At 40.8% G+C, this 25,374-nt stretch overlaps 1 protein-coding gene across 3 annotated transcripts in view; it reads right to left on the reverse strand.

Annotated features, from left to right (window-relative positions):
- Window positions 1–3,855: 3,855 nt before the first annotated feature.
- The window catches only part of LOC118422647 (uronyl 2-sulfotransferase-like), a 43,430-nt gene continuing 21,911 nt past the window's right edge, over window positions 3,856–25,374 (reverse strand). For 2 of the 3 annotated variants that reach the window (XM_035830307.1, XM_035830305.1), the window contains 5 exons: window positions 16,385–16,526; window positions 10,982–11,076; window positions 9,885–9,947; window positions 8,950–9,116; window positions 3,856–6,337 (listed from right to left, as the gene is read on the reverse strand). In XM_035830307.1, coding sequence (XP_035686200.1) covers window positions 5,592–6,337; window positions 8,950–9,116; window positions 9,885–9,947; window positions 10,982–11,076; window positions 16,385–16,526 — 1,213 coding nt within the window. In that variant the 3' untranslated portion in view covers window positions 3,856–5,591. The remainder of the gene's footprint in view (window positions 6,338–8,949; window positions 9,117–9,884; window positions 9,948–10,981; window positions 11,077–16,384; window positions 16,527–25,374) is intronic. The other variant, XM_035830308.1, reaches the window with a different exon arrangement.

Below are 25,374 nucleotides of genomic sequence, written 5' to 3' on the forward strand. Positions count from 1 at the left end.
TGTTCGTCTATGTTCTTATTGGTCACTTGAAACACTTCTTGATAATGTGTTGGATAAAACTTGCTTTGTAATTGTTAAACTGGCATTGGAGAGGGTGAATATGTATTTGTGCTTGTATTCAAGTATATTGCAATATGCACTTTCACTGTTTGTTTTTTTATATCATTGCACTGTGTGTGTGTGTGTGTGTGTGTGTGTGTGTGTGTGTGTGTGTGTGTGTGAGACAGTAATTGTAACTGCTGAAACCATGCAGATAATTCTCTTTTAATAGGATTGTCGCAGATAACTTTGTAACTCAGCAGTGCACCCAAGGCCAGGGTTTATTTACTCTCCCAGTGTTTGTACACAAGGCACCACAGAGATTGTTGATTTGCCTGCAAAGCCGTTTGCATATCTGTCAACACAGGTCCTGCCAGTATGGTCTCTCCTGTACAACTCTGCTGCCTGTGGAACAGATAAGGACACCATGATGGACGGTACAGGTCAGAGGTCACAGGGCGGTATCTGTCTGGTGGCATATGGTCCAAGGAGTTGTTGATCTTGAAGGTTTTGAAGAGATCTGACTTGAAGGGATGAACTGTCTCCTCATTGCTTGCTTATCTTTGTAGGGAAAATGTCAACTTATATCATGGTCACGTGTTTGGGAGATGGTGGTGGTATTTTTTGTTGTGACCTTTCAAGGCCAGAATCAAACCTTGAGTCCAGGGCTGTCTCCAGCTTTAAATTTCATTCTGTCCCAATTATTGTTTGGGAGCCAATACTGTTGATTTTTGTTGTTAAATCTGTTCTTAAAAGCTTATAAGAATACATTTTCATCAGTTTTTTGTTATGGTGGGGCGGAATTTTTTATGTCCCAACAAGTAACTTTCTGTCTGCGATCTGTGGACTGAAGGATGGGTCCTGGAGACAGCCCTGCTTTAGTCATCATTTGAACTCAAGTAGGATTTCCAGACTCTTGTGAGAATCTTGTGATGCTGGATGAGCAGATGCTGAAGCAATGAGGTTCTGTTAACATTGCAGTAAATCTTTTGTACCCAAAAATAACACGGCCAATTGAAAGTGCAATAACACCTGACATAGTAACCTTATTTGTTAGGTCCAGGTGAGGATTTGGCAGACGTTCACAGAACACTGAAACACTATGCCTGGCCCTGAGAGTATTAAGTAAAGGTAACTTCCTCTGGGATGCCAAGAAGTCTTAAAAGAGCAGCTGGCTTCTTTTCCCACTTAAGACTCTGCTAAGTTGCTTTTTCAGCCTTCTTGAAGGAACGAAACACATGCATGTCCTGTAATAGGCATCACCAGGGACAGATGTATGAGTTGTGTTAAGTAAACATGCCCTCTTGAGCATCACTGAGGGATTGTTAGTCTTTGAAAACAGGATTACCTTCTAAAGTCATCCATATAGAGTGTTGTTTTTGTTGCAACATACATTTGTACATGTCCGATGTATGCACAAGTAGAGGCTTTTCTTCAAGCTTGGCCATGCAGCCCCTTTTTTCAATCCAGTCACATAATAACAGAGGAAGTAGTTGCAGATTTCACGATTACTGTACTACCTTCCCTATTAAGGAAAGCAACTTGTGTGGTAAGAAACTGGTATCAGATCATGGCCTTGGGATTTCTTCCTGGAGAGCAGCTACCTGGTTTTGAAATGATTTGCTTTCCACTCGCCCCCTCTATCCTTTGAGGACAATCTGTTACCACTGCAAATGTTGATTTTCAAGAGGCTTGACTTTCAAGGAAAAGCTTTATCTTAAGTGGTGCACTGAAAGTATTGGAGAGTAGTCAATCCTTGACCGTCTGTATATGGGAAGATTAGATTAACTTTCGAATGGTGGCACCTGGGTGACACACATGCAGTCTTTCTGCAGGCAGAGGGTCGAGGCTGCACAACAATCTTCAACAGTTGTGATGTCAGAAAACTCCTCATGTAATTGACATTATTGGTATCTGATGACTAATGGTAAAGCGGAAATGAGAGGGACTTGATTGGATAAGATGTTGGGTTGGGTTTCTAGAAATGTTGGGAGATGGGAAGTTAAAACATTATGTGGGCTAAAAAGATTGCTCCACACCTCTTATGTCTTAGGCTACCATTGTGTCACATGAGGAGCAGTACAATGAGTATTGGCATTTTGCCACTCAGAAGACTTACTAACTTTTCTCAACTATCCTACAATAGTTCAGGTCTGTCCTTTTTGCAACTTGATGATACAGTAGGCTCAACTTTCAGCATTCCTCATGTCACAAATATGCAAGATTAGTAATTCAAAGGAATACTTATTCTATGATAAGACTGGCCCAACCCCGAGAAACACATGATGGAATATGTGTACTATAAAGTCTGACACAGTATAGGTAGCTCCACCAAGAGTAAAGGAGGTTGACTGTTTTCCCTTCTGCTTCCAAACTATTCTCAGTTTACATTGAGAAGCAGGGCCAGGGTGAATTCAGGTCTTTCCTTAATGTTTGGCACGTACAGAGACATTTGAGTCTTATTTACATGCTTGACACTTGGCACAAACTTGTACCACCAAGGTGTCAGGACTCGGGAGCCTTGAACCTTTGCGACCTATGACCCTGTTTTTATCCCCCTGGACTGTCCATGAACCCTGTGTCTTTGAAGTTTATTTGTCCACCTCCCCCCTCCCCCTCAACACACATTACTGGACACCTTAATTTAGCCCGACCTCCAAGCCTTCCTTGTTGACAGTCTCATTTGGGTCAAACATACATGCCAAATTCTGTAGGCTGGTGCCAACCCAAATAAAGCTTGCTGATGGAATGTTCCAGAGAGAAGTCAAACAGACTCAAATTTCTCACTGCCATAGGATGTGGGACAAAAAAAAAAAAAAATAGATGAGCTTGTGTGGTCTGATGAATTGACGACCATGTCATTACTTATTCCTCAATCAGATAGGTCATCATCAGTAGGGTCAGGATTTCAGCATATATGATTTGTCAACTGTAATCAGGTTCTTCTAATTCAAAGTCAGTAGTAACCATTACTTCAGATCAGGGCTTGTGAATTTGCAGCAGTGCTTGATGGATAAAAGGCTGCCCAGTTTCCGCTATCAACATATCAAGACTAACAACATATTCGTTCGGTTGTGATATTGGACTGTTGCAAAGGTTAAGAAAGCTGTCTACATTCTATCCATAAATTTGTGCACAAAATCTTCTTTTGACTTTGGTTCTACTCCCATTCTAATTGATGTCAAGGAAAGTTGAACACATAAGGCCTCCCCAACTGTTCCTTGGGACTTCTTGGTAGCACATGACTTTACAAGCTGTCAGAGATTGAAGTAATTGGTTCCCCTCCATTTGAGGTGGCATGGAGGCAGTCCCTGAAAATTGGGTGATGTTTCAGGAGCTGTGTGAAACATTTCAGATATTTACTCCCCACAGCAACCTATCCTTGGTATGTCAGCCATGAGGAAAGAAAGCACGGCTGGAGCCAGGGCTGGGAACATATAAATGAGTAATGTCTCAATAAGGCTTACGTCACATTTCCAACTGACCATGCCCGACCGGGCTGCTTTCAGGAGCAAAAAATATGATATAGACACCAAACTGCACAAGACATAATTTAAAAGAGAATAGTCATGGGCATTATTTTTGAATGTTCTAAAGCATACATTTCTATTTTTCCTTTCCACAAACTTCCCGGCCAAGCCCTGGTTTGGAAATGTGACATTAGCCCAAATTGTTAGGTCAGTAAACTCTGTTGTGTTTGTCAGTGATTATGAGTCAACATTTTAATTATTCATAAAATGTCCTCGGAAATCTAAATCTCTAAAGAAAACTTGACAATTCTTATAAACACAGTACCATGAGAGAGAAGACAAAAACTGCAGCACAAAAAGCTGTTTAATTCACCATTAACACATTTTCCCATAATCTGTGATACACAGTGTGTCTGCCACCTTACCCAATGCCAAAGAATATCTTTAAAACATATTTGCCCCAAATGGTTCCCAAATGCATTGGTCAACTAGCAAGGAAACAAAACTTCCACCATCCAAAAGCACAAATCCAGAGAGTGTGGCTTTGACTGTTATTTCCTTCACTTGTGGACAGGAAAACACATTGGTTTCTCTTTTTATCGACCCTCTTCCTGCTGTCTAAGACCCTAACCCCATGACAAATACACAATGGCTACCTTAGATCTAGCAGGCTGATGTATAATGTGCTATCCCTACTGGCTATACAGTTATTAGTATTTTCAGACCAAATCCTTATATTTTTCTTACAATTTACAGCAGTTAAAATTATTACAATACACAAATCAATATACAGTACAAGTGCCACATGTATACTTAAGTATAATACCAAGGCTGACAAACAAGGCTAAACGTACTGGCACCTGAGAGGGTTTTGTGTACATTTTGTGGTACTTTTTCTTCCTTTCTTTTTCTTAAGGAGGCTACAAAAAAGTATTTGTTAATGATGGCTATATGACCATTTTTAACATCTCATATCATGGCTTTCTAAATATGGAATTACAAATCAGGCCATCCATTGTTGGTTGTTGAACTGAAGATGTCTGAGAGGTAAATATCATTGTGATGGCATTAAAAAACAAACGAATAATTCGATAAGTACAGATCCTTTCAGCTCCAGAGCTGTTCTGAATGAATGAATGAATGAATGAATGTTTTATTATGATCAGTATGATCAGCTATGTGAAGTATTTTGCAGCCACAGGCTGAATTGCATACTTTTATACTGGCTGAATCTCTACTGGACAGAATTAAAACATCATTAAAATAAATTTATCTGATTAAAACACCACAAAAGATTCTGAAAATCATGAAACAATGTGGTTAACACAATGTATTCTGACAATATCCAGGTGGGACTCTTTTAGCGCTGTGTACCTAAACAGATTTTAGGTACACGGCTTTAGTTACCGGACCTGTACCTAAACAATTTTAAAGGTACAATGTATAGTACAGGTACGGATATTTGGATACACAGCCCAAGAAATATCATTTGAAACACACAAAAACAGTCATAATCTGTAGTAAAAACACTAACATGTGTATTAAACTACACTTATATGTGTATTAAACAACTAGAAACTGTTCACTAGTCCACTGAGCAGTCGATATTATGATCTGTATTCATTTAAAGGCACTTTGGTTTTAACAGATCACTTTTTCACCTCACAGAACAAAAAGATTCAAAGAATTTTTAGCCACTGGCTTTGACCGTTTCACCAGAAATTCAAATAACACTTAGCTCATCAAATCTATATTACATTTATTCTTTGACATCATTACTTACACATTCCTTAATTTGAAGATCCCCCTGCAATATTAGTCTTATCTTAATCGAAAATGTGTTAAAAATATAAGGTCACTATTATGCACATTGTGCATAGAAACAAAATTTGAAATATTTTTTCACAGAAAAAATGATTAGAATTCACAACTCTTCTGCAAAACATAGGGAAGATGATAAACCAATACTCCAGATCTGATATTTGAAGAAGAAAACATGCACGGATATAAGTTTGGAGATGTCAGATGCACTGTACTTGAGTGTGGGACATGGACAAAAGTAGATGTTTAACTTTGATTACATCATCTGCTTTCTTCCCTATCATCTGTTTCTTCTTCATCATCCTCATCATAATCGTCTTCTTCCTTGTCTTCAGTGTCATATGTCCTCGGAGTAGGTCTTTTTCTGATGCTTTCAGAAGTCCTTGAGATGAGGTTATCATTTACAGCAGCACTCACTATACGTTGAGCCTGGTTTAAAACTCTTTCCATTTCTGTTTCTGCTCTGGGGAAGCTTTCACCTGATAAAGTGCCACCTTTTAAGGCATTTCCATCCCTGGTGTTACTATAAACATTCTGTGGAAAAACTTTTCTTTCCTCTATGTGCATGGCATGTTTCTGTGTTTCATCTATTGCCAAGCTCGGTGCTTGTCTTGGATCAACTTTTTTGATTGGTTCCTGTGGAATTTTTTGCACTGTGGCATCCCCTGCTGTGCCTTCAGAAGCCTTTCTTTCATCCTCGTATTCATTTTCATTTTCGTCGTAATCCTTGTTGTCTGCTCCCACTGCAATAACGGGCTGTTCTCTGGCATAAGACATCAGTTTGGTTGATTTTCTGGCCATGATTTCCTTGTAGAGTGGATCGCTTCTGTATGCCACCTGGTCAGGGGTGGAGGGGATGTCCAGTCTGTTTTTCAGGTTGTGGAAGATATCACGAACAAAGTAGTAGAATTCATACTCCAGCTTCATTCTCCGCCGCATCTTGTCCCGGATGAACGGTGACGGCTGCGGCTTTTTCACAGTCTTGGAGGTGTTGTAAAGCTGGCTTACTGCAAGGAAGAGATGAAAATAATCAGATCAAGCATGTAAATATCACATAAGTAGTAGGCAACCACTAACCCAAGATAAATCATAATTTGTAATTTGGCATAATATACAGGGAAGTGAGTCAAGTGAATAAGGTTGGGGACTTGGCCTTTCTAAATGTGATGTACAGAATACATGTAATTGTGACCTCCCCTCACAGGCCCTTAAAACATTACATTCATCTGTCTCATGTAGGGAAGGGGAAGATAACTGCTTCGAGTCACAGACTTCTTTCTTCAACAAAGGCAGTACAATTTGCCGGACAGCAGAATCAGGCTTCTCCTTGATCAGCCAGTCAAGTTGGGAGATGCAGTGCCATATATGTACGTACATTGTAGTTAGTACCTACGTGTACACATAGACCCCACAATGGGAGAGCTCAAAAATAAACAATGAAAAGCCTTTCTTGGGGGGATTGTTTTAACCAATCTTTGCAGTTTTGGGGTGGCTATTGCAGGACAGATTTTATACTTGTTGAATTAGGTTTAAAACATGACCTTTCTCCATCTTGGGGCATGACAGCCCTAGGATTTAGGAAATGACCATCAGGCAAAGCTAAAAGGAGCAATGCAATTGCTCTGAAAATGAGGGATCTTGCACAATGGCCATATAGACTTTGTTAGAAATGCATTTGATGGACAGTTGACATAACAGGTTATCATTTGAGGGTAATGACACCTTTTCTAGTCCACTTCTCCATAGGATTGCATGCAATACTACTGGTAGTCTCTACCAGACTCCGGGTCACTGGAAAAACCATAGAAATGGAACAAATAGAGGAGTAAGCCAGCCAGAGAACTATAGCCGGCCAGAGAAGTATAGCCGACTACAGTGCGCTGTTCCCTAGCCAGCTATACTTCTCTGGCCGGCTTAGTCCTCTATTTGTTACATTAAAAAAAAATTTTCAAGCGACCCCGAGTCTGGTAGAGACTACAATACTGGCATGTCCTGGAACCCTGGCGTCTCTCCTGGTCATACCTGAGCAGCTGCACACAAATCAGGCATTCCAGACAGTGCTAAATGTCTGAGACACGTGAAACAAGTGTTTACCTTAGCGGCCTTCTATTCATCCCCCTTCAAATAAACATAAACAAGCAACTACCCGCCGGTATTTAGTACTAGTACAGCTGGTCAGCTCTTTTCTACCAATGGCCGCCCTTGGTTTGGACTAAATACCATTTTCTGCTTGATCAGGTGTGAAATTTCCACAGTTTACCCCCAAACACAGAGAGGATACCAAAGAGGGCTCTGTTTATTGTTGGTCAGTTTGTGGGGTCTCCAGCCTCACCTAACAGGGCAGGGGTATGTACATGTAATCTATCAGCGAGGCAGACTAGAAATGTGTTCATACTAGTAGTACTACAGCTAAATTGTACCCTAGGCCTATTTAGAACTACAGTAGGTCTATTTGAAGCAAGGTATCTCCAGAATCTGTCACACTATCCAACAACTGTGAACGTCAAGACTTGACTTCAAATTGACAAAACTGTATTTTCGTAAGCTTAATTCGACAGATTTAACAGCAGAAATTAACAACATAAGCTCCCAAATGATGCGTGGGATGGGAAAGATTTACAGCTGGCGACAGCCCTGGTTTGAAAGGTCTTCAGGTACTACTTGAGGCTTGTAACCTTTTTCATGTGTTTACAAGTGGTCAGTTTCAAACACCAGTAGCCAGGATTTTATGGACCAAGGCCTAAAGAACACAAACACATGAAACCTGACAATGTTGGGCTGAACACTTGAAGAGAGATCAAACTGCCAGATGAGATCGCAGAGGCTCTGTAACTTACCGGTATATTACTTTTACTATGAATGTGACTTGCAGTTACAGAAGTGATAGAGGACCACTTCTACAGTCATTCTATAGTACAGGCCAGTTTTTGCTCTGAGGAACTTTTTAAACACTTCCTGCAGGATCTGAGATTAGAGCCCAGCAATGTTTGTGTGCTTTCAGGGTTCAACACAAGAAAGGGGCACATGGGGGTGAGGTCAGGAGGGGTCAGCATGTCAGCAACAGCTGTAAATACAGCCTGGCTAGTCCTGATGACATCACTGCTAATGGAACAGTCCAGAATGGCTCTCACTGCACTGTTTAAACTCCAAGCAGATGTTGGGAGGCAAGATTGTTGCATTTTTCTACCTGTCTGTTTCTCTCTTGGAAAGGTTTGTTTGACACAGAAATCAGCAGCTATGAAAATGTAAGGATTTTGCCTCTAAACATTTTAGATTTTGCACTGAGATAGTCCTACCTTCTAAGACAAAATCATTTTTTTTCTGCAAATCTGCACTGTGCAGGTTCCAGCCTGGCAGTATATCTAGTATGCAAGAGATCCTTGCAAAATGACCCTGGCTGAAGGCATATCCATTTGTACAAAACTTGGTTAACATCCACATATCTGTCAGTTCTGGCACGAAAAGCCTTGGGGGACTTTGTTTGTTTCAAGTGTATTGCAGGATGCGTGCCTGGTACGCACACACCCACACACTGTCTCTCAGTATGACTTAAGTTTCATGGCAAAGTCTTAAACCTTTATCATCACAAACTTTATGGCATATAAAAAAGACAACCTACCCCACTGAGGTGGGTTCTCCCACACTGACATGGCTCCCTTGAAGAAGTTGGGCAGCAGATGTTCGAAGACCCGCAAGGTGTCGTTGAACTCTTCCAGGATCCCCACCACAAGAAACTTGTCTAAGACGTTGTCTTTGGCCCTCTCCAATGCCCATCGTGATGGATCCCTGGAATAAGGCAGTAAAACATGTCTCCAACTTAGCAGCACAATAGATTTATACTATCTCCTTTTTATATAGCACCAGCCGGCATAAGGCCACATTGGTTTGACTATATGGATGTCATCCTCTGTGAACCCCAAACTGATGCGAGCATGAGAATAAAAAAAGTCCCCCCCCCCCAAAAAAAGTTGCCTTCATTATGAAATCTCAGTGGTCTGAAAGGTTGAACAAATGACCAAATACATAGTATTGAATACCTAACAATAGATTCTTTACTTTTTATTTTCACATCTTCCCCTTTGACCAAAGACGCTGACATTAGTTTACAGTTTACAGTATCACGTTTTCCGATTACATATTTTTTAACCGCAGCATATATTTGCTCCTTTTGCAGATGCTTTGTATGATTTAAAGCATGGTTGAAAACTTTCTACTTCAAACGGCTGAAAATTGATGCGCACGCTGATGTCATCCATATAATCAAATCAACATGGCCTAATACTGTTACAGTAAGTAGAAAACGTACTCAGAGAACACAAACCTCCACCATTTTGCCCTCCAGTATATCTACATGTGTATGCCTTGATCCCAGTCTTTCCTAAAAGGTACTCCTTGTTTCTACAGCCAAAGGCTACCCAGCATCCCACCACCAGAAAGTCAGACAAAACCATTTGATGCTCTTGAAGCTGTAAACAAACCAACACCATCTCCTTGCTAAAGTGATGTCAAAGTGACAGAGCAACCACCCTGAGTCTTCTTGTGCATTGTTCTTACCGACTAGTCTCTGATGTATAAAGAAACACATCTACTCCTCCAGGCGGCTCAGGATCTGCAATCCTTGATAGTTTGATTTAAGAGATGCAGAAAAGTCTTTAAATCAATACTTTTATCAGGTATGCTGTATGGATGCCATACAATTCTGTTGTATTGTTACGTTCAAAATCAATTCTTATGTGACAAAAGAAGTTTCTCTGATACAATGTAGTTCTTGATTCCCTATCAGATATATCAAAGGCTACCATGCTACGGTAGGCTCTTGTCCAAAGAAATGTGGCATTTCTTCTATGTCACTTATATAGTTATTGTCCATTGATTTCTTCTTTCTGTATTGAGTAATGGTAGAGTTTGTGTGGCATTCTTTTCTTGCCTCCGACTTGTGTATTTTCCAGTTGTTCCCTGCCAAAGAAACTTGGCTTTTCCTGTACCTGAATCATTGTCTGTGACTTTCTTCTGCCTGTATTGAGTAATGATAGGGTTTGTGTGGCATTCTTTTCTTCCCTCCAACTTGTGTATTTTCCAGTTGTTGCCTGCCAAACATGTACAAGCTGCTACTGTCCAGGAGCAAGCCCCCATGTCAAGGTCACATAGTATGTGACATTTTAAATATCAGCAAAACATAATCCATACATTGCAAGACAAACAGCAGGAAGAAATCCTTCATCTTTTGACTTGTCATTCTGGCACATTTTTGGCATCAACCAGACATATTAATCTTCATTAGTCTATGATTTGTATGTTGGACACCACAAATTTGCTTGTAAATCTGCCATCACCTGAATGTGTAACAAACTTCAAGTTGATGAAATGTATTCATAGTGTCACAAAGCGCTGTGGGGTTCTCACCAGGATTTTTCCTGTTATAAATGGCATACTGACATTGTACATGTTTGTGCATAGAGGGACAATACAATGTAGTTATGTTGAAATGTTTGACAGTCTACTTGTAGCCAGTTCTAGATGGAACTTTCTAGTGACAGACACTTTTAAGACGCACTCTTCCAAGACACATTTCAGGAATGGCTGTTACCACCTCCTTGTACATCCACAACAGATACATCATAGTAGAGAACAAAAGAACCCTGAGGACGTACCTGCAGCCTGGTCTCTGTCCGCAGAAGAAGGGGATGATGTAGTGCAGGCCTCGTGTGCACTCCACTTGTTCCTCCAGCACGCACGCATCGAAGCTCTGTCCAATCACAACAATAGGACAGTTTGTTAGCAAACCTTTGTACACAGCATTGATTGAATTACTAGGACATAAACATGGAGAGTCAGACACTTTTTTTCCTATGTATCACTATCAAACTATTTTTCTCTTCATCATGAGTTGATTGTTAAAATGTTGCTTGCCCTTCATTGAGTTATTCTGCAAAAACTACCAGTTATGTTTATAGCAAAAGACCCCACCTCCGAACCGTCCTCATCCCTCGCTTACGCATGCGGCATTCCCAAATATCATCTATTTCTGTAACAAATTCTGTCTTTGCTTGAAAGGGGTCTAAATCAGCTCTTTTCCGCAGACAATAACAAAGTATGTAAGCCCTAAGGCTTCAGGATGAACATGATCAGACAGCACTTGAGGCACTGGCAGACACTTCCTTTGTTTTGCATCTTCAAGGATCTGGCTCCATTCCCACAGTAACACCAGGGGTACTGAGAGAGCTTGTTGTAGCTTGTATGTCATACACCTCCAGACCGGGCGCCTCTCCAGGAAACACAACAGACCTCTTGGTCCAACTGCTGCATGAAGAGTTTTCAAGAGACACGCAGAAGGACTTTCAACAACTTTCCTCCACACTTTCCTAAGTAGGTTCAGCCCCAGTTAACAAAACTATCCAACTTTACCATTAGGTATTACAAGGAAGCCAATCACAATAACTTGTGAATAAATTCCTTTCGTCAAGGAAACTGACATATGTTTTCTTTTACATCATCTCAGAAATATATTTCTTAAGTAAAATGTAGACATCTCTTCTTTAATCAAATTAATGTTTCCATTCATTCCTTCATGCTCAAGTTTTGCAAGGATTAAAATGGGATAGTACAAGCACAGCAAAAGTGTTTAAATTGCATGCCCTTTTCAACAGAACAAGTTAAATAGAGTTGTTAATATTTTGACAATCAATGTCCAAAGAAGTTTCCACAGGTCTACATTTCACAAGTGTATGAACTATGATACATATGGTAAACCTAGAAGCAAATGTAATGAAAACAAAATATTTTAATCTTCTTACATGTGCTCCCATATGTCCTAATTGCATGTAGTTAAAATTGTAACATTATCACATTGCCCCATTTAACCCTTGTCCTTCCCTGGTTACAACTTTCCTGAAGACAGGCAGGCTGAACTTGAGGTGCTTTTATCAGCAGCTAGTGGTGTTCACTTTCACTGTTGTCTAGACTCTTTCTGACCTTCTTGACTGAGTGCCCACACGCAAACCTTCTACACACAGCTTCAGTCCTACATTGGAGGTGCTCATATCAGGCCCCATTGGTGTTCACTTTCAGTGTTATCTGGATGGTCTATGGCCTACTTGACTGAGTGCCCACACACAAACTTTGCAGGTATAGGGACACATAATGTTAGCACAGTGCAGGGGATTTGTTTTTCTAGCCCTACATGTATAATGAGTGCAACATGACAAGTATATTAATATTAACATGACAAAATACTGTTTGTGTATCTTAAGGCTTAACTTTGGCCTGCCCTTGGTAGCCTCGTCTTTTGAATATTTCTTAGATGTTGAAATACTTCTGATGACTAGACCACAGAATGATATATGGAACATGTAAATCAAGATGACTTTGAACAAGACTTATACCTGGTTAGATGACTGTATACAGATGATTCTACTCTGTTTCTGAACCCATCATTCATGTGACAACTACACATCTCTAGATCTGATGTGGTGCACCTTGTTCGATAAACAACAGCTTGAAACTATCACATACTTTCTTTGACCTTATAGGGAAAAGGCTTCAAACTTGAGCTAAGAATGGCTAACAAGAACAAGGTGCCTTTCTGTTTCTGACCTCCTTCCCTGGAGGTGTCAATGTGTAAGTATTACCAATGACATCTCAGACAGATAGGCAACATTACAAACCATTACCTTGCTAATTACCAGAAAGACTGAAATCTAATGTTGCTGTGATGACAAAGTTCAGGTCCTCAAATCTACATCAAGGATAATTAGAAACAAGAGAGAATGTCTGGATTCAATATCATAGTAAAGAGAAATGTATGAATGGAGACAGGTAAAAAAAGTAAAATACATGGAACTTTTTGTTTGTTTGTGGAATCACATCCCCAAGATCTGTTTAAAGAATATGGAGTAAAAGAAAAGTAAAATAAATCCCCTAGTCTTTTGTGAAATCCCATCCACAAGATCTGTAAACAATTATTTCCAATCCAGAGAGAGAAAGTGGCAGTATAACATTTGGCTAATGTCAACAAAATCTGGGACAGTATATAAAAGAAGTGCAGGACCTTCTCAAGTTCCTTGTTTTCACTGAGGAGATAGGTCATCTCTATCATGGCACTCACCCTGGTTCTACTGATGAGATACATCTGAACTGAGCTAATACAAAACAAATGTACACCTATGGCTGTTCCATTTTAACATTGAGGAGGGGATAATCGTCTTCATAAGTGTACATTTTTCATCTGTAGAGGTTTTACATCATAAGCTACCTCCCTCATACATGAGGCCCTACGGCTTTACGACCCCATCCAAAAGGAAGATGCAACTCTTTCCTGGTCAGGCCCAGACCCAAGTTTGAACCCACACACTCTGGCTGCTGACTCCATGGATTTGAACCAGATCTGTCAAAGTAGGAGTCTGTGTAGCTCTGCTGTCCATGACTGTAACTGTCCCCTCCCGCATTTCCTGAAGGCTGGCAGATATTGGGTGGGCTGCTATAAGCGAGATTTGATCAGGCTAGCAAAGTAGCAAAGTACACAGACCTCTACAGCACACAAATTCCTTACTACATAAAAATCTGTATGTCCTGGTCACACAGGAAGTTCCAAACTTGCAAAATCACCAAAACACGACCTTTGGGTTGCGAAAGGGTCATATGAAGGTTGGACAGGTAAAGGGCCCTCAAGATATTTGACCCAAATATTCGACCTTCAAGCATCCATTTTCTTGCCTCTGACACTCCCATTCTATGGTTTGAGTTTACTGCTGCTCAAAGGTCATACCTATGATACCACTCTCCAGGGCAACTGTCAACCCACTTTCCAAAACACTGTATTTCAAAGAACTAATCATACAACTTATTACAAGGACAGAAGTCCCTTCAATCATGTCAGAACAACTCTAAAACAATGCCATCCTCATTGTTGACTCTGAAAAGGCCCATGGCATGTGGATTTGTAAATACAATATACTGTAACGTTATATATGATAAAGGATGAACCAGTGCCAGTCACTCTATCAAAATATTGGATGGAATCGATTACGTCAACATCTCAGATTCTGAAAGACCAGAAGATAAAATCTTCTTGTGTCAGATCCCACCTGCCAGAAATATTTGTATAGTCAATTTTTTTGGTCATATCATGAGCCAAAGCTTTTCAATCACCTCTGTAGAAAGCTGCTATGTAGAAGTACAGCACCAAGAATACATGCACATAAGCACCAAAAGTCAGTAAATGTCAGCCTGTAAGTTACATTGCATATCATGTTTTCAAAATATGACCTTGTCTTCCCATGTGTTGCCGACCCCTGTCCCTGCAAACTTCCAGAGGAATCAACTACAGCATAGCAAAGAGGAAAAACACGCTCCAGGTGACATCATAAATTTCAGTTGGAGGTTAAGTTTGGAGGGTTTTGACGTATGGGAAGACTGGTAGACAAAACAGCACCAGTGTCTGTCAAGTTCAAACTGTTATCTGATTTAGAAGAGTCAAAATAATAAGACATAATCAGCTTCAAAATAAGGCCTGTAAACCTGCAGTCTGGAAGTTCACATGATTTGCTGTGGCGTCTTGCCAACAAGAACAAATTCGCAATGAAACAGAAGATATACATACAGTCTTGCCATATCCATTGTATCAAGGACATTTCTACATTGTATAGAACTTCCTTGATTGTATGTATATCATTACGTTACCCTTCATCATCATCAACATCACCATATAACCTCAACTCTTATAATTCCACCGGGTGGTATGATATTGCCACATAAAAATTTAAAAAAAAAAAAAAAAAAAAGAGGCCTCCTCACAATTGTCTTGAACACTTAAGGTTAACTTGTCTTCAAAGCTGAATGATTTGATTCCCATTTCAACTTTTAATAGAATTTAAAAGAATTACTAGTACCATTTCGTATTTCTGATACTGGGGCCTCCACAACCTGTTGGAAAGTACAACAACTTGACAATACAATTTTAAGTATCCAGTTCCTTTCGTTTTCCTTGCTCAGCAGTTAAGGTAGTTAGCAAATGTCCTAAAAATCACAGACCAGGAATTTCGAAGCCCTCTGGGTTTATTCTCCTTATCTGGGCAGACATCAAGATCTTACCAACAATGTTCCTAATCATTGGGATGGCCCTGAGAACTGGCCTGGCCTTGGTCCAAGACAACACTACTGGGGGACTGGAACATACAACCTCCTGGTTCTAGGGAGAGTCCCAGAGCCACAAGATTCACATATAACAAGTGATTAGCATGCTTGGAAACAGCATACAAGGTTGTGATCATGTGATGTATCACAAGGAAGAGAGAGAGAGAGGAAGGAGGAAGAGAGAAAAAAAAGTACTCTGTTTGAAACACAACGTAGGGGCCAAAATCACAGCATAGGGCATCCAAATCACAGCGTAGGGGCCCGCTATCCTGAAAAGCCCTGGTGAGAACACTGATTCCATTGCTCCCTATGACCACTCCTTGAAGCTGACATGCGGGAGAATGAGAATAGCCAGGTCAGAACAGATACCCCCACGTCAACTCCAGGAGAAGATTCTCATGTCTCCACTCTATCATCACCATTCATTACCCCAGGCACAACATCACGCAGTCCAGCAAGTAAGGTACACAACCAAGGCCAGTGTCACGGCCAGACTACAGACAGATCAAGCTACCTTTCTTCTTTGTTTGTTTTGATACTTGGGTACCTGAAGGAAATGTTTCCAAAATATTTAGCAAAGTTTACTTAGGGAAAAGCATTCTGTCAACAGAGGGAGGCTTTTGACTAATGAGAAACCAGATCTCCATTGTAGAGCCTCCACTCCCTCTCTGAGGGGTGAACTTGAACTTGTCAATGTCAGACTGTAATTTTTAAAATGTGACTTTGGAATGTTGATACAAAATACAACTTTTCTCTCTGTGCAATAGTAAGTAAACATCTACAACGATGTCAAGAAAACACTGTACATTCTGGTATAATCTTTCTGCAACTTGTGGTTAAACAGGTGTGAAAAAGACGTATAGCCTTCCAAAATACAGTACATCAATTGCATTTGTAACTTAATTAGAGAGGTGTGGACTCACTCTTAATTTATCCTCCTCCTTCAGGTACCTTCCTCTGTCATCTGACCTCCCATCACCAAATCTTTTGAAGTAGTAGGAAGACACCAGTCGGTCAAAGGGGTCTCGAATCATGTTGATGTAGATGGGCTGTCTTGCACCAAACCTGGTGCAGAAACAAATACACGCATATACATGTTAACTTCAACTATAGAATAGTATGCCCTTAAACTACTGGGCAAGCAACACAATTATCACTGGTGACTTATGTTTGAACGTTTTTTCTTGCTTTTCTAGTATTCTACTTACAAAAATCTTGTCAGGAAGAAGCAATAACGCTGTAAACTTTTTGTGACCTCGCACGAACTGCTCAATTTGAAATGTTGGCAGTTTGCTGTTTCCCTTCCTCTACAGTCCAGTACTGCATGCAATGTAAGTCAAGGTGAAGATTTTCTTTCCTTGGGTCAGAAAGTGGGAAACTGTATTTTCTTAGTAAACCCTTCTACACTTCTCTCAAGCCAAAGCCCACCCATAGAGCTTGCTATTGTTTCACACTACTTATCGATAAAGCAACACTTGAACAAATTCAGCTGACACTTGCTCCAGACCCATACATCATGTAATGGTACCGCAACCTTTTTAAGCTACATTGTAACAGGCCTTATGTTTCTGATGGTGCCAATTTGTGGGCAAGTCTTAATCACATCCAACTACATGTACAAAATCTACTACAGGGGGGGGGGTAATAGAATTGCTACGAATGCAACATCCCTTGGGCGTAAGTGAAAGTGTTTGAAGTGTACATGATTATTTTTTCAAGGGCAAGTTCTCTTTGTTTATTCACACAAAGCTCAAAATCAAAGGACTTCCTAAACCCAACACCTGGTCCTTTCTCCTACTGTTTATTTGCCACCCCCTGAGTAACCACTTGCATAGTGAATCTTTAATTGTCTCCTAATCCTCCAATCAAGGTCATAACCCTTGACCCAGCATTTGACCTCTGAAGGCGCTCTTTATTCAGAACCCCTTTCAAGGTACCAAGAGATGCTTTGCCAAACAAAAGGCAGTGTCAACAAGGAATAAGGTGCGCAGATGTTTTGTACTGGTGTTTTTTTTCACAGGCATGTCACCTGTGACCCGAGCTGATCTTCAGGTAAAACATGTGCATTACAAAGTGTACAAAGAACAGTGTTGTCCAAACGTCTGTCAGATTGTCAGAAGAATAGATAAGGCTACATGTACTTTGGGAGCATTTATCAAAATGAATTGAAAGAACAGACCTTTCATATTTCATACATGTAAATGTATAATTCAATTTCTTTTTCTACACAAAGCACCTTAACCCATTCTATTCTTTATGCAGCATACTCCAAGGACATTTTTTTAAATTTTATAGTATTACATTTTCTTACATTCCATTAGTACATGTATTACCAACTTGCTGGTGCCATGATTCCCCCAGCTCCTATGTAGCCACATTTTGACAGTCCACCGACCCAATTAAAATTCACAGGACTTTGCCATCCAAATTAAGATGAAGTGCAGAGGCGGCGGCAGGAAATTTTGTCTGGGGGGGCAAACTTTTACTGACAGAATTTTGCGGCACACACGCGACCACCCTAGGGGGGTCCGGGGGCATGCTCCCCTGGGAAAATTTGAAATCTAGACCCTCTAAAACGACATTTCCTGCGTTTTGACGGGCAAATTTTGCTGCCAGACTAAGCTAAGTTTGATGGCAATTCTGTTAAAAAGACACATGGTTTTAGCGAGGGCGATGCCCCCAAAATATTTTCACGATTTCGAGTGCCGAAGGTGCGAGCTGTCGCATGGTTGGTCTTTGGAAATTTCGAAATCTGCACCCTCTGAAACGACATTTTCTGTATTCTGAGGGACAAATTTTGCTTGCAGACTACGCTAAATCTTATGCCATTTTTGTCAAAGAAAAAGATGTTTGAGAGCGATGACCTAAGCTACCACGCACAAATTTTCACCATGTCGTTGTGAGCGCCGGAGGCGCAAGTCATCGCTAGGGAGGTCCGGAGAAAATTTTAAAATCTTGACCGTCTGAAACGTCATTTCCTGAATTTCAGTGGCACATTCTGCTTGTAAACTAAGCTAAGTACGATAGTACAATTTGTATTGGTTTCAATTTAAAAGATTTCTCAGAGCAACGCTCCCGCAACATATTGTCCTGCGCCGAAGACGCAGTCGTCACAAGGGAGGTCTGGCGAAATTTTGAAATCGGGACTCTCTGAAACACCATTTCTTGCATTTTCAGGGGTAAATTTTGCTGTTAGACTAGCTTGATTTTATGAAATTTCCATCATCAAAAAAATACACAAGGTTTCAGCTTGATTTTTTTGGGGGGCGACGCCCCCCCAACATATTTTCCGGGGGGGGCAGCCGCCCCCCCCCTGCCCCCCCCCCCGGTGCCGCCGCCACTGAAGTGTTTTGCCTGGCTACAGTGAAGTCTTCTGGAGAGAAGCCAGGCAACCTGTACTATCTCACCGTTCCCTTGTCCTCTGCCATAGGCTGGGACTAGTGATAGACAACAGCCAGTCCAGAGACCATTGACAACAAAACTCTTTTCTCTCTCTCCACTGTCTTTCCTCAAAATTTCAACCATCTAATCTCCTTTAATCCTATAATCTTGATCATCGCTAAAATGTGAAGAGGACAATAATAATTTGTACTTCCTTGCCCTAGTGGTTTATCAGCCAGGAGGAAACCCTTGTAGTTGATTAACTATGTTGGCTGTTGCCTTGGCTTCTCAACTGGAAAGTCATATCTTAACTTAATTTTGTTGCAAGGTCAGTGACTAAGTGAGTCCTGGCACTGCATTCTATATGGATGTATCAACACAATGTTATTTCAGAAGCAAGGCATTTTACTGCAACAGTACTATACATGTATGTCAGAGTGATACCCTGCTCTGCTATCCATCACTTAATGTTTTGTCATGCAAAAAAAAAAAAACGGGCACTGAACTTTTCACCCGCAAAGAACACAGGATTGGTCCTGGGGTAACTCTGTGCCAAATCCAATGGAACATTTCCTCTCGTCTCTATGGCAACAGCATCTTTTCAGCTAACAACATAGGATACAGCTTGCCTACGTAAACATTCACAGCTGTTACCAGCCTGGCAGTACAGGGCATGACCCCTTCTATGACCCTGGACCCTTCCATTCAGACTTCAGAACTATATATAGGATGGTGTAGGAGTACTGGCAAGTTGCATAATCATTTCAGCATGTGTCCCATAGGAATTGATCACACTGAAGAGAATGATGGATGAGACAAGGGTCAAGCAAGACAGCAGAAAGGGGAAGAACAGGACAAAGTAGAAGAAAGGAAAAGTTGTATACTAAGAAACCCCTCATTACGCCATCAAGCAGATATCCTTATCCAGGTCATGCAGTGTCCAAAGGAATGGTACCAGTGGGAATCTGTGGGACACTACAGTGGTAGCATTACATTTTCTTTACAGAGTTTCCCCTTTCCTGAACTGATCTGTCACTATCTGAATTCACTGTTGGATTCTGCTTGTCCAGACATGCAATATATACAAAGTATGATGAAATGACATTCAAAATCATTGAATTGCACCAAACTTTTGAAATATTGACATTTGCCATTTTGATGGACAGATGCTAGCCTGATGATTCATATCTTATAATAATTAAAGTTAGATATCTACTTTTAATGGAAAACCAATCATTCAATCTAGCTTCAAATCATTTCACATTTTGTATCATTTTGTGGAACACATTTAAAATTAAGGTCTTCATTCATTTAAAATTGTGGATGATCAAATACACTGTATCAGTGTATGAGTTCCAGTTGTTCTGTAGTCTTCTACCAGAGAATAATGAGACCTTGGTGAGGGGCAGTGGTATTACATTACCCTGAACACTTACAAAAACATTCTAATCTTTCTCACTCTCTCCAGCTCCAAGGATACCGGAGACTGCAATTTTAATCTTACAACTGCAATCCACCTCCTGGCCATTTCCAGCCTTGTTGCTACGAGGGGTGATCAATATGTTCTCGGCCTAACCCAGAAATAATAAGCACAACTCAAATTTTGAGGCACAACTTTATAGTATGAAGCCTTTTATCAATATCCTCCAAATTACAAATCATTGGAGTCATTACTTTCCAGGCATTCGTTTTATGCAAATTAGAAGGTAAGTGGCGAGAAAAAGAAGGGTGAAGTGTGATCAGACAATTTGACCCGCACACCTCAGGTTTCAGATCAATTGTCCACTTTTTTTTTTGTTATCCCTTACCTAACGTTACTGGGTGTCACCTGCAACGTAATGATCACAATAATTTGAATTTTGGTACACATCTATATAAGATTTTATACAAGTACGTGGGATTATCAATAAGTCCTCGGTTTTGCGGAGAAATAATAAGCACAGCTCAGATTTCGAAGCATAGATGTCAAGTATAACGTCTTATATAAATCTGTACCAAAATTCAAATTATTGTGATCATTACTTTGCAGGCGACACCCAGTAATGTTAGGTAAGGGAGAACGGAAAAAATGGGACAATTGACCTGACCTGATGTGTGCGATCGAACTTGCGCTGCTGGAAGTCAGACACCCAATTCTTTTTGCTTGAAATAGGAGGAGAATGATTATCAAACATTTTGACAATGTCTTTTGTTAATTTACGGCATGGGGAACTCGACCCACACATGTCTGATTACAATTCACACCACTTTTTTCTCGCCACTTACCTTCTAATTTGCATAAAACGAATGCCTGGAAAGTAATGACTCCAATGATTTGTAATTTGGAGGATATTGATAAAAGGCTTCATACTATAAAGTTGTGCCTCAAAATTTGAGTAGTGCTTATTATTTCTGGGTTAGGCCGAGAACATATTGATCACCCCTCGTAACTACCAGCTGTGACCTGTAATGACCTGTCCCTGCAAGTCATCTATACACTCCACAGAGCTTCAGCAGGACCACTTCCACCTCTCTTCTCCCTATAGAAAACATATTTCCCACAAAAGACACACACCATTTTATCCCCTAGGAAAATAGAGCAACACTGTTTTGTCATCTGCTGTGAAATGTGATAGGGATAGGTTTTAATGGCCCCATAAAGTGATACAATTTCACAAGGATGGAATTTTGTGGGCAAATATTATATCACAAAACATCTGCTTCTGGTGTCACCTAGAGCTTGCTCTCTCAAAGACATCAATACAACAGAATTACCCAAAGGACATTGATGCTGCATATACTTCCAAAATAGTAATGTTTTGAAGGGGGCGGGAAGATACGCATATGCTTTGAAAGTTTGAGGCACTTTTGTACTACCAAAATCACTGGCGGATCCAGAAATTTGCTAAGGGGGGTGCGCGGACCATGACGCGGCCGAAGGCCGCGGCCGAAGGCCGCGGCCGCGCAGCGCAAGCTGCGCGGGGGGAGAGCACGAGAGGGGGGTTCCCCCCCTCTCGTTGGGGGGGTATGGGGGGCCTCCCCCAGAAAAATTTTAAGAAATAGAGGCTCTCTGGTGCATTTTAGAGCCATCTCTGAGCAAATTTGAGAAGCAAACTAACACTAACTTTTTGTCATGTCTGTGGCTGTCTAGTTCACGTTAGGGACATTTTTTTTACTATTTTTAGCAACTACCACTGAGGACAAACCTAACAAACCTAACGAAGGCTAGTTTCTCCTTGTTAATATTCATAAATGACGCCACGCAACACAAACAATATCGCAAAATTATTTGTACCTGGCTGCCGATTTGCCTTTCACCGCGAAGCGGCTCGCACTCCTATAAAATCGCATAGAAATCTCGTGGGATCTGAGCGGCTTGCCGGAGACGATTTTGAAAGTGTCTTGCGCATTTGAAATTGCATATATTTCGGACTCTTTTTGCTTCTGTGGTGGCAATTGATGACGATTAATCGGGGGAAAATGACAACAAAAACTTCAGCACGGTCATTGCGGCGACTGATCAGAACTGGAGTGGGGAGGGGGATGTCGGCGCACAACGCCGATTTTCCCAAGGCGGGGTCGACCGGTTGCGTCTCTCTGATGACGGGCGATAGAAATCACCAGTTTATCAAAAATAAATATTCCGCTGATTTTCTGGAAATCTTACAAAATTTTCACGCTCTTTCTATATCTTTGAGCGCCGATTTTGGCTTACAGCGACCCACCAGTTTCATGGGGAGAAATTGATGCGGCCGCGCCCCGGGCCTTTACCGTAAGTTTATGTGACTCGAAAGACCCAATATTAATTGCAAACTGCAAGTTTCTCTTAATAATTACCAGAAAATCTCCTTTCAAATAAGCAAATTAGTTTTATAACGTTGTCAATATTCCTAGCATAACTTCCGAAGACCACTAGTAGCCTGGGTTTATCTTGCTAATTTTTTTTTTTTGTCAGCTGAAGGGGGAGGCGCGCGCCTGGCGCGCCTCCCCCTGGATCCGCGCGTGAAAATAGTAATGTTTTGAAGAGGTAATGGATATATATACAAGTAAGGGTCTTTATCAAAATTGCAAGGTTTTGTCCTTAAACAAGCACATATACTGTACATACTACTGCTCTGCCTAGATTGTGTAACCTTAGTTTAAGTCCTTGCCTCAAGCCTGGATTCATGGACTTTTCCCAATCAACGCTTCACAGGGTTAATTGTCGGGAAGGACAATAGATAGTACAGAACTATTGACAGCTGTCTGATAAAGATGGCCATGGATGTATCAAAATCCTAAATAGACAAAACTTAAATCAAATTTGCTTCAGAGATGACAAAACACACAAAAATTGAAGTGAGTAGATAGAAGTGTGTTTTCAAACTGATGCCTTGTACCTTCCTTATTAAATATACCTGTGTCTGACTACAGTCAGACAAGGTATTGTCCTTCAGGGTCCCACCTGCCCCGAGGCAACTCAAGGTAAGCCAAGTGTGCTTGGGTCACTTCATACACACAGACCTCACAATCGTCAACATTCCATCATTTAATAACACTTAAGTGGATTTACTGATAACCAACCTATAAAGGTATTCACCTGCCCAGAGGCACAACCACTGAAACAGGTTTGGCAGCATGTAGGAACAAGATGGCAGTGTGACAATAACCTCTGTTTATGTCAAACCTGGGCCGCAATAACGTTTGATACAGGTGTTCTGGACCGGATTACAATTTTCCGAATCACACAGGCTTCTTAGTTGTATCACACAGGCTTCCATCGATTACTAGTAAGTAGAATGCACTCCGCTGCAAGCGAACACAGTTTTTTTGTTCGAATTTTTCTCAAATCGATGTTGTTAAAGAATAAAGTTGTTGGCGTAGGTTGAAACCATGTGTCGAATTTTATCCTTTTTGTGAGTAGTTTGGCAATGAAATCAGTGTTTTCCGACCTGCGTACGACATATATAAAACACAACACCGTGTATTTCTTATCACCTAAGGTATCAGCCCGACCGTGGGTGGGATTGCCCGACTGCCTATATATAGCTGTAGCTACCTTTTATCTTGATAAGTTTATTTTTCTTACATGCCTCCTATTGTCTACAACTGTTAGAGATTACAGCTAATGTATTTTTCCTTTCATCTTTGCCCCTATCCTGTACAGACACACTCCTTTGCATACCTTTTCAGGCAATGTCTAGATGAGAAACATGAACTTTCCACGACCCAAAATCACAGCATGAACGGACACACAGTCACTGACCAATTAACGAGAGATCAACTGGCCAAGACTGGAAGAGACTCAGCATCAAAATGTCACAGACTTGAACCAGCTCCAACTACAAGTCTACCTATTATACACCTTTGGTGCCATGGGCTTCACAATAAATAACACACGTCAGGACTGGCCCAAACATCTGGACCAGAATGGAAAACAATCTCCGCCGAACCCATTCAAGATCCATTCAACATTCCGGGGGAACTTGGACGTGACCAACCCGGACAAACTTTGGGGCAGAAACTCTGGAAAACACATTCAGCAAATTGGAATTACAACCTTCAATAACAGGTAAAGGCGTAAAACCTCTTTACCACACATGGCCTGGTTTTAAAAGGAAGTTCACACGGAGTACAGTCTACAGAGTAATAATGGAGTAACCAGGCACAAGGGAACTTCTCTACCTCAGCCAGAAATAATTCTTTAAATTAACTCTCAATATCTTTTGTCCATTGACATGTGTGGGTAAAGTTATGAATGTCTGTGAAAAGCTGTTCTGAAGTGAAACGAAAAAAAAAAAGTTAACATATAGTATCATAATCATCATTGAATGTGCTCTTGGCTTCAATAGAATGTGTCAAACAAATCAGCCCTACTGCCACCAATTCGGGTCTGCAGTCAACTAACTAAGGGTTTCCATACACATGCTTTTCTTGCAAAAAAGGTTTGACTGTAATCAAATGTTTAATTTGTAGGTCTTGTGCTCTTCAATGGTTAGCCCTTTGGAGCAGTGAATTTGCACTCCTATCTCGATCATGGTAGTACCCCCCTAAGTTATAGTATTCCTGGGTCTATACATCTTGACTCAAGATAGCTAGATGACAGGCCTTTAACATCTACCAGATGTGTTTTAGACAGTAATAAAGCATGTGATGGTCTTGGCTTCTGTCAAGTGGACATCATCCTTTTTTAACTGCAGTAGATGAGGAAGTGATAAACTTCATCACCTCATGTTATGACTTTCAATCTGTTATGGTTATACAAGTCTAACTCAATGCACATGTTCAACATTCTCTGTTTCCTTTCTCATGGCAAAACAAGTTTCCATGTTTATATCTTAGGTCATTGGGCCAGTTTAGAAAGTTCTGTTCCCTTCTTCAAGTTCTTGGGATCAGTCACATCTTGAGCAAAACGAGGATGGAATCCTCGAGGAGTGTGTAGCACAAACCTTACTATGTACCTGACATTCACATCTGCATAACTTTCAGTTATACAAAGCTCATCTATGATTGATAACCATAGATAAACACTTAAAGCTTTGATGATTCCGCCCATGTCCACGAGTCACGCCCA

Source organism: Branchiostoma floridae, chromosome 9, assembly GCF_000003815.2.
Source record: "Branchiostoma floridae strain S238N-H82 chromosome 9, Bfl_VNyyK, whole genome shotgun sequence".
In the NCBI taxonomy this organism is placed as follows: domain Eukaryota; kingdom Metazoa; phylum Chordata; class Leptocardii; order Amphioxiformes; family Branchiostomatidae; genus Branchiostoma; species Branchiostoma floridae.